Source organism: Heptranchias perlo, chromosome 43 (genome assembly GCF_035084215.1).
Source record: "Heptranchias perlo isolate sHepPer1 chromosome 43, sHepPer1.hap1, whole genome shotgun sequence".
Lineage (NCBI taxonomy): Eukaryota > Metazoa > Chordata > Chondrichthyes > Hexanchiformes > Hexanchidae > Heptranchias > Heptranchias perlo.
This window is the reverse complement of record NC_090367.1, coordinates 7,652,047-7,662,522: the sequence shown is the minus strand read 5'-3', so window position 1 is coordinate 7,662,522 and position 10,476 is coordinate 7,652,047. Positions and strand designations below refer to the sequence as shown.

The following is a 10,476-nucleotide window of genomic DNA, read 5'->3' as shown; positions in this document are numbered from 1 at the left end:
TTGTATTTCCCTCTGGTAGATTTACACTTATTGGGAGGCAGTCACTAGTAACACTTTACAATAACATTGAGTAGTACATGAAGATATATGATATCACACAGTTTCAACAGCTCAACCAACAGTTTCATAACCCGGGGCAGTATATGATAGAAAACAAACGCCTTTAAATCCTGTGGCCCAAGTGGCCGCCAGACCTGAACATCTGGCAGCCAGCAATAAACATGGCAGTGGCCTTGAATATTCAACGACCAAATGTGTTATGCACTGGGTGCGGGAGGGCAATGACACACAAACTTTTTGTTTTTTTGGCTATTTGGTTGTCACGTTGATGACACTAGGAGGTGGGGTGGGAGGGTCTCCTTATCGTAAATAGCTGCTCGTGTAAGGTCAGGAGCAAGCTGGAAATCTTCAGCCGCCCCCACCCCCTGATTATTTTCATTACTTTTCCCAAACGTGACTCTCCAATCGCAGTTAAATGTAATAACACAATATATAAAATTTTTGACAGGGTCAAAGGGGGAGGGGGAGGGAGCAGGAGAGGTTGGAGGGTGAGGAGGAGGAAGAGGTTGGAGGGTGAGGAGGGGGGAGAGGCTCGAACTTTACAGATAGTTATTCAAACAGGAAAGAACTCGTAAACGAATCAAGTGAAGGTACTATACAGGTAGACAATGTCACATACACTGAGTCGTACACAGTGTTAATCCGTTCAACCCACCCAGACAGTTACCTCAAGTCAATACAATCAGTGGAAAAGGAAAAAAAAAGGAAAATGGATAAGATTCATCACTTGGTAAACATCAGAAGTTCTTCCTTCTCCGAAATGGGGCCATTCGTCACATGATTGAGTGGGGGAGGGGGGGGGCCGCGGGGTTCTGACTATTAACAGCGTTCACGAACTGACTGACTTAAAACACTTAGTGCTACTCAACGCCAATCCTTGAGTCAAGCGAAGGTCCTTCCCCTCCCAACCCAACCCCCACCCCACCCCCGATCTCTTCGCCTCTCGCCGCAGTTCTCCGAATCGACGCCATGGTCAACAAGTCGGCCATTTTACCGAGAAGCCATTTTGTGTGTCTCTCTCTCTCTCTCTCTTGTCTCGCGCTGTCAGTTAAAACACATCGCCTCGAAGAAACCCGCTGCTTCCTTTCTCCTTCTTCGAAGCTTCAAACAAGTCTTGACGCTCATTTGCTTTTAATGCCGCGCACCCCCCACCACCGACACACAGGCTTTTCCAAACTTAAAATTCCTGGAAAAGCTGCGTTGTCACGGCGACGGGTCCAAAGTGACGGGAGGCCTTTCCCGCCGAACTGGGAACGTTTTCCCGTCTGGATGGTCCTTTCTTTGTGGGGGGGTTTTTTTTTTTTGTAATCCCAGGGAGAAGAGAAGAAAAAAAATCAGCAGCACGTATTTCACAGGGTGGGGGGGGAAGGAGTGTTCCACGATAGCACCTTGGCAATGGAGGAGAAGTTGGGTGGGAGAGGAAAGCCTTTAACAATCACTGTTTGGACTGGGGGGGGGGGGGTTTTGCGTTAAGACGTAGATCCATTGTAGACGTGGCCGTCTGGGCTTCCTCGCCCCCCAACCTCCGCAGACGACCAGACCGATCGACCTGGTATCTCGTTGTTGCTGTGGTCGCCCGTGAGAGAGAGAGAGGGCGGTGGTGGTGTGTTTTGGAGGAGGGGGGCGGGGGTTGCTTGTCTTCAATAATTAAAACGGTCCCAGTTCTGTAATTGGAAAAACTCTTAACTCTTCCCCCCTCTCCCCCGAGATACTCGAACATCTCCTTCGATGCAGGACGTAAAAATTCCAAAGGATAAACCACACACACACACACACACACACTCACACTCACACACAAGATTAGTGACTCAGGCCCTTTGCTCACTCCCACCCCGGCCATAAACGCCCCGGTTCAAGATCGTCCGTCAAAGGTCAAACCAGAGGCAAATTGACAACGCGGATCACAGGTTTCTGTAGTGTAGTGGTTATCATATTCGCCTTATGCGTGAAAGGTCCCCGATTCGGTCCCGGGCAGATCAGTCTGGACGGATATACATTGGCTTTCTTCCTCCCTCCCGTTCGCAATTGGTCAATCAAGCACCAGCCGAGCCTCTTAAATAAAAGTTCCTTTTTTTTTTGTACAAAAAAAACCCCACGCAAACGTTTTGTTTTATCTGCCCCCCACCCCACCACCCCCAGATAGTTTGGCTCCTCGCCCCCCCTCCCCCTACCTCCCCCACCCACCCCCCCCCCGGCCTTTTCAGACGTAATACTCCTTATCTTTGTTCTTTTTGCTCTTGTTCATACTCTTGGCCGTGGGGGGCTGCTTCTCCTTGACGATGGCGCCGTTGGTCTGCGCAGAGTTGCTGATGTAGTTGCGGGACTGGTCGACCTGGTAGGAGCCCTCGTCCCGGTTGCGGTACTTGTACATGGCGTAGAGGAGGATCAGGATGCAGAGGGCCGCCGCTGCCACGATGCCCACCACCATGCCCGTCGTGCTGCTGGACTCCCGGATCACCTCCACCGCTCCCGGGGGCCCTCCTGCCCCAGGCCCGGTCGGGTTGGCTGTGGGAATATCGTGAAAGTCGGGGGGAGAGGTCACCGCGGGGTACCTGGCCTGCTTCTTCCGCTCGGGGTCGGAGGCCGTGGGCAGCGGGGGCAGGACGGGGTCCGGGTTGGGCCTGGGGTTCTCCCGGGTGTTGAGCTTGCCGGCTGGGAGCTTGCGGATCATATCGGGGGAGGAGGAGGAGGAGGAGGAGGAGGAGGAGGGGGTGGAGATCAGGAGGTCGGGGGGAGAGGTGACCCCGTCCGAGCCCACTGCCCCTTTGTTAGGCCGGTACCCCCTGGACTTAGAGACTTTGGGGTCGCCCCCAGCCAACAGGGTCCTATCTGTGACCAAGGGGAAAGTGGCATAAAAGTCTTCGTCGTCTGTTGGCGGGAAACTGGAATCAAAAACCTCCCCGGATCCATATCCAGACACAACCATCACATCGTCACAGTCGTCATCTTGCTCCAAGAGGCAAGGCGAACCCACCTTAGAGGTTAGGGTCAGTGACTCCTTGGTCGTCTCGATGACAGTCAGGAAGGGGCGGTAAGTCGGGGGAGGGGGGAGGAAAGGCGAGCGGGTGACAAGCGAAGGGATTTCTAACGCGTCCTCCGTTATAATGGGCAATATAAGTTCGCCTCCTAGGACACAAAGAAAAGAAACAAGGGGAAAAGAGAGTCAGCGCCAAGCCACGGCAACAACAACAGAAAAAAAAATCCATTTAGCAAACAAAGTGCTCAGCGAGAAAGAATATGAAATTACTCTGTTTCGTATAACACTAGTTGCTCTTTTTTTTATATACTACAATTTCTTTCTCGTTCTTTTTCTTTAAAAAAAAACGTTTAAAATACACATCAAATTTTCGCTACAAAGAAAAAAAAAATCAACATTTTTTTTTTTTGCTTATCAGTTTTTCTTAGGCTTAAAGGTTCGTTTTTCTCTTTTAAATAAAGAAACCTAAAACGTGTCTTTTAGAAAGAAAATAGCATACCACATAATTCAGGCAACTTACATCAACAAATTGGCCGCATGATTTTTGCATGAAGAAAAAAAAAAATTACAAAAAACAAAGTTGTATAAGAATGTCCTGGGAAAGAACAAGCTTTTCTTTTTCTGCTACATAATCATGAGACTAGTTCTCTCTCTCTTTTTTTTTAAAAAGAACAATGCTTTGATGTTGAAATGAGAGTATCACAGTTCAATTTTCGTCCTGTTTTTCCCTCCCTCTCTTCCGCTCTGCGCCCGCAGATCGAAACGTAACTTTGCCCAATCGACCTTAGCCGGGGGACGCAGTTGTCTTGATTTTACCCCTCCCCAACAATTTCCGAGTGGAGGATGGGAAGTGTCGGCCGGCTATTTGACCACAGGGTGCATCGCCGCCGAGCCTGCTGGCTCGCGCCCGCTTGCGGAACGGCGGAATCAGGAGCACGAGGCCCCCGGTTGGTGTAAGCCCCCCCCCCCGCGCCATTGCAAGCACAGGGGCACTGAGGCCCACTCTAGAGTCCCATGTGTTGCTCCCTCTGAAATCGTCCTACTCTGCACGGACTGGGAATTGAAGCGTATAACCTCGCTAGATCTGCAATTATACATCAATTGGACATCAGGCTGCACCTTTACACACTGAGCCATGGGCAGGCAGAGTTATTAATGAATGTTTATTATCTTTTTTGTCTGAAAACATGCAAAAACTCCTATTTTTATGCTCTTGAATTGATCCCTCTGACAGAAAGGGCCCACATTATAACCAGTTTACAATGTACAGGGGCTGACACTGAGACACACACGGGCCGTACAGTACCGGTCAGGAGTGGATCATTCCCTTTTACCCGCTGTGTACTGTACATGTACAGGAGCTGACACTGAGACACACACGGGCCGTATACTACCAGACAGGAGTGAATCGTTCCCTTTTACCCACTGAGTACTGTACATGTACAGGAGCTGACACTGAGACACACAGGGGCATTGAATAGGTAGTGGATCACTGGGAGAGGGCATTGAGTAGACAGTAGATCACCATGGGCGAGGACATTGAGTAGTTAGTGGATCACTGGGAGAGGGCGTTGAGTAGGGAGTGGATCACTATGGGAGAGGGCATTGAGTGGTTAGTGGATCACTGGGAGAAAAAATTGAGCAGGGAGTGGGTCATTATGGGAGAGGGCATTGAGTAGAGAGTGGATCACTATGGGAGAGGACATTGAGTAGTTGGTGGATCACTGGGAGAGGGAATTGAGTAGGGAGTGGATCACTATGGGAGAGGGCATTGAGTAGTTAGTGGATCACTGGGAGAGGGCATCGAGTAGGGAGTGGGTCATTATGGGAGAGGGCATCGAGTAGGGAGTGGGTCATTATGGGAGAGGGCATTGAGTAGAGAGTGGATCACTATGGGAGAGGACATTGAGTAGTTAGTGGATCACTGGGAGAGGGAATTGAGTAGGGAGTGGGTCATTATGGGAGAGGGCATTGAGAGGATACTGATTCAATATGGACAAGGATGTTGAGTAGTGAGTGGATCACTATGGGAGGGGCATTGGGAAGGGAGTGGATCACTATGGGAGAGGGTGTTGAGTAGGGTATGGATCACAATGGGAGAGCACATTGAGTAGATAGTGGATCACTATGGGAGAGGCCATTGAGAAGGGAGTGGATCACTATGGGAGAGCACATTGAGTAGGAGTGGATCACTATGGGAGAGGGCAATGAGTAGTGCGTGGATCACAATGGGAGAGCACATTGAGGAGGGAGTGGATCACTATGGGAGAGGGCATTGAGGAGATAGTGGATATTATGGGGGACATTGGAAGGATAGTGGGTCACTATGGGAGAGGAGATTGAGTAAGGAGTGGATCACTATGGGAGAGGAGGTTGAGTAGATAGTGGATCACTATGGGAGAGGGCATTGAGGAGATAGTGGACATTATGGGCTGGGACATTGGAAGGATAGTGGGTCACTATGGGAGAGGAGATTGAGTAAGGAGTGGATCACTATGGGAGAGGGCATTGAGTAAATAGTGGATCACTATGGGAGAGGGCATTGAGTAGATAGTGCATCACTATGGGAAAAGACATTGAGAAGGGAGCGGATCACTATGGGAGAGGACATTGAGAAGGAGTGGATCACTATGGGAGGGGACATTGAGTAGGAAGTGGATCACTATGGGAGAGGCCATTGAGAAGGGAGTGGATCACTATGGGAGAGGGCATTGAGTAGGGCATGGATCATTATGGGAGAGGGCATTGAATAGGGAGTGGATCACTATGGAAGAGGGCATTGAGTAGGGAGTGGATCACTATGGAAGAGTGCATTGAGTAGATAATGGATCACTATGGGATAGGGCATTGAGTAGGGAGTGGATCACTATGGGAGAGGGAATTGAGTAGAAAATGGATCTCTATGGGCAGGGACATTGAGAGGATAATGAGTCACTATGGGTGGGGACATTGAGAGGATAGTGGATCACTATGGGAGACGAGAATGAGTACAGATTGCATCACTATGGGAAAGGTCATTAAATAGTTAGTGGATCACTAAGGGAGAGTGCATTGAGTAGAGAGTGGATCATAATGGGAGAGGGCATTGAGTAGTGAGTGGATCACTATGTGAAAGGGCAATGAATAAGGACTGGATCACTATCGGAGATGACATTGAGTAGACAGTGGATCACTATGGGAGATGGGTTGAGTAGATAGTGGATCACTATGGGAGCGGGCATTGAGTAAAGAGGTGGAACATATGGGACAGGACATTGAGTGGGCAGTGGATCACTGTGGGAGAGGGCATTGAATAGATAGCAGATCAAAATGGGCGAGGGCATTGAGTAGGGAGTGGATCACTTTGGGAGAGGTCATCAAGTAGACAGTGGATCACTATGGGGAGAGTATAGAGTAGGGAGTGGATTACTATGGGAGTGGGCATTGAGTAGGGAGTGGATTGCAATGGGACAGTTCATTGAGTAGATAGTGGATCTCTATGGGCAGGGAAATTTGCAGGATAGTGGATCACTATGGGAGAGGAGATTGAGAAGGGAGTGGATCACTATGGGAGAGGGATTGAGAAGGGAGTGGATCACTATGGGAGAGGGATTGAGAAGGGAGCGGATCACTATGGGAGAGGACATTGAGAAGGGAGTGGATCACTATGAGAGAGGGCATTGAGAAGGGAGCGGATCGCTATGGGAGAGGACATTGAGAAGGGAGTGGATCACTATGGGAGAGGGATTGAGAAGGGAGTGGATAACTATGGGAGAGGACATTGAGTAAGAAGTGATCACTATGGGAGAGGGCATTGAGTAGATAGTGAATCACTATGGGAGAGGGCATTGAGAAGGGAGCAGATCACTATGGGAGAGGACATTGAGAAGGGAGTGGATCACCATGGGAGAGGGATTGAGTAGGGAGTAGATCACTATGGGAGAGGATGTTGAGAATGGAGTGGATTACTATGGGAGAGAACATTGAGAAGGGAGCAGATCACTATGGGTGAGAGCATTGAGTAAACAGTGGATCATTATGGGAGAGGGGATTGAGTAAACAGTGGATCATTATGAGAGAGGGCATTGAGTAGGGAGTTGATCACCATGGGAGAGCACATTGCGTAGGGAGTGGATCATTATGGGAATGGGCACTGAATAGGGAGTGGATCACTATGGGATAGGGCATTGAGTAGGGAGTGGATCACTATGGGACAGGGGATTGAGTAGGGCGTGGATCACAATGGGAGAGCACATTGAGAAGGGAGTGGATCACAATGGGAGAGGGCATTGAGTAGGGAGTGGATCACTATGGGAGAGGTGGTTGAGTAGATAGTGGATCACTATGGGAGAGGGCATTGAGGAGATAGTGGATATGATGGGCCGGGACATTGGGAGGATAGTGGGTCACTTTGGGAGAGGAGATTGAGTAAGGAGTGGATCACTATGGGAGAGGAGGTTGAGTAGATAGTGGATCAATATGGGCACAATATTGAGAGGATAGTGGATCACTATGGGAGAGGAGATTGAGAAGGGAGTGGATCACTATGGGAGAGGCCATTGAGTAAAAGGTGATCGCTATGGGAGAGGGCATTGAGTAGATAGTGAATCACTATGGGAGAGGGCATTGAGAAGGGAGCGGATCACTATGGGAGAGGACATTGAGAAGGGAGTGGATCACTATGGGAGAGGACATTGAGAAGGGAGTGGATCACTATGGGAGAGGACATTGAGAAGGGAGTGGATCACTATGGGAGACTGTTACTGTAGGAGACTGTGTTGAGTGGACACTGTGTTACTATAGGAGACTGTGTTGAGTGGACACTGTGTTACTATAGGAGACTGTGTTGATTGGACACTGTGTTACTCTAGGAGACTGTGTTGAGTGGACACTGTGTTACTATAGGAGACTGTGTTGAGTGGACACTGTGTTACTATAGGAGACTGTGTTGAGTGGACACTGTGTTACTATAGGAGACTGTGTTGAGTGGACACTGTGTTACTATCGGAGACTGTGTTGATTGGACACTGTGTTACTATAGGAGACTGTGTTGAGTGGACACTGTGTTACTATAGGAGACTGTGTTGATTGGACACTGTGTTACTATAGGAGACTGTGTTGAGTGGACACTGTGTTACTCTAGGAGACTGTGTTGAGTGGACACTGTGTTACTATAGGAGACTGTGTTGAGTGGACACTGTGTTACTATAGGAGACTGTGTTGAGTGGACACTGTGTTACTATAGGAGACTGTGTTGAGTGGACAATGTGTTACTCTAGGAGACTGTGTTGAGTGGACACTGTGTTACTATAGGAGACTGTGTTGAGTGGACAATGTGTTACTCTAGGAGACTGTGTTGAGTGGACACTGTGTTACTATAGGAGACTGTGTTGAGTGGACACTGTGTTACTATAGGAGACAGTGTTGAGTGGACACTGTGTTACTATAGGAGACAGTGTTGAGTGGACACTGTGTTACTATAGGAGACTGTGTTGAGTGGACACTGTGTTACTATTGGAGACTGTGTTGAGTGGACACTGTGTTACTATGGGAGACTGTGTTGAGTGGACACTGTGTTACTATAGGAGACTGTGTTGAGTGGACAATGTGTTACTTTCAGAGACTGTGTTGATTGGACACTGTGTTACTATAGGAGACTGTGTTGAGTGGACACTGTGTTACTATCGGAGACAGTGTTGAGTGGACACTGTGTTACTATAGGAGACTGTGTTGATTGGACACTGTGTTACTATCGGAGACAGTGTTGAGTGGACACTGTGTTACTATAGGAGACTGTGTTGAGTGGACACTGTGTTACTATCGGAGACAGTGTTGAGTGAACACTGTGTTACCATAGGAGACTGTGTTGAGTGGACACTGTGTTACTATAGGAGACTGTGTTGATTGGACACTGTGTTACTATAGGAGACTGTGTTGAGTGGACACTGTGTTACTATCGGAGACAGTGTTGAGTGGACACTGTGTTACTATAGGAGACAGTGTTGAGTGGACACTGTGTTACTATCGGAGACAGTGTTGAGTGGACACTGTGTTACTATAGGAGACTGTGTTGAGTGGACACTGTGTTACTATAGGAGACTGTGTTGATTGGACACTGTGTTAATATAGGAGACTGTGTTGAGTGGACACTGTGTTACTATAGGAGACTGTGTTGAGTGGACACTGTGTTACTATAGGAGACTGTGTTGAGTGGACACTGTGTTACTATAGGAGACTATGTTGAGTGGACACTGTGTTACTATAGGAGACTGTGTTGAGTGGACACTGTGTTACTATTGGAGACTGTGTTGAGTGGACACTGTGTTACTAAAGGAGACTGTGTTGATTGGACATTGTGTTACTATAGGAGACTGTGTTGAGTGGACATTGTGTTACTATAGGAGACTGTGTTGAGTGGACACTGTGTTACTGTAGGAGACTGTGTTGAGTGGACACTGTGTTACTATAGGAGACTGTGTTGATTGGACATTGTGTTACTATAGGAGACTGTGTTGAGTGGACACTGTGTTACTATTGGAGACTGTGTTGAGTGGACACTGTGTTACTATCGGAGACTGTGTTGAGTGGACACTGTGTTACTATAGGAGACAGTGTTGATTGGACACTGTGTTACTGTAGGAGACAGTGTTGAATGGACACTGTGTTACTATAGGAGACTGTGTTGAGTGGACACTGTATTACTATAGGAGATTGTGTTGAGTGGACACTGTATTACTATAGGAGACTGTGTTGAGTGGACACTGTGTTACTATAGGAGACTGTGTTGAGTGGACACTGTGTTACTATAGGAGACTGTGTTGAGTGGACACTGTGTTACTATAGGAGACTGTGTTGATTGGACACTGTGTTACTGTAGGAGACAGTGTTGAATGGACACTGTGTTACTATAGGAGACTGTGTTGAATGGACACTGTGTTACTATAGGAGACTGTGTTGAGTGGACACTGTGTTACTGTAGGAGACTGTGTTGAGTGGACACTGTGTTCCTATAGGAGACAGTGTTGAGTGGACACTGTGTTACTATAGGAGACTGTGTTGATTGGACACTGTGTTACTGTAGGAGACAGTGTTGAATGGACACTGTGTTACTATAGGAGACTGTGTTGAATGGACACTGTGTTACTATAGGAGACTGTGTTGAGTGGACACTGTGTTACTGTAGGAGACTGTGTTGAGTGGACACTGTGTTCCTATAGGAGACAGTGTTGAGTGGACACTGTGTTACGATAGGAGACTGTGTTGAATGGACAATGTGTTACTATAGGAGACTGTGTTGAGTGGACACTGTGTTACTGTAGGAGACTGTGTTGAGTGGACACTGTGTTACTGTAGGAGACTGTGTTGAGTGGACACTGTGTTACTGTAGGAGACTGTGTTGAGTGGACACTGTGTTACTGTAGGAGACTGTGTTGAGTGGACACTGTGTTACTGTAGGAGAC

The 10,476-nt window shown here is 48.1% G+C and overlaps 1 protein-coding gene across 18 annotated transcripts in view; it reads right to left on the bottom strand.

The window, feature by feature from the left end:
* Positions 1–2,255: 2,255 nt before the first annotated feature.
* Positions 2,256–10,476, bottom strand: part of LOC137306476 (neurexin-2-like) — a 1,403,359-nt gene continuing 1,395,138 nt past the window's right edge. For 12 of the 18 annotated variants that reach the window (XM_067975720.1, XM_067975727.1, XM_067975722.1 and 9 more), the window contains one exon: positions 2,256–3,186. In XM_067975720.1, the coding sequence (XP_067831821.1) occupies positions 2,261–3,186 (926 nt within the window). In that variant the 3' untranslated portion in view covers positions 2,256–2,260. The remainder of the gene's footprint in view (positions 3,187–10,476) is intronic. The other 6 variants (XM_067975733.1, XM_067975734.1, XM_067975730.1 and 3 more) reach the window with 1 other exon arrangement.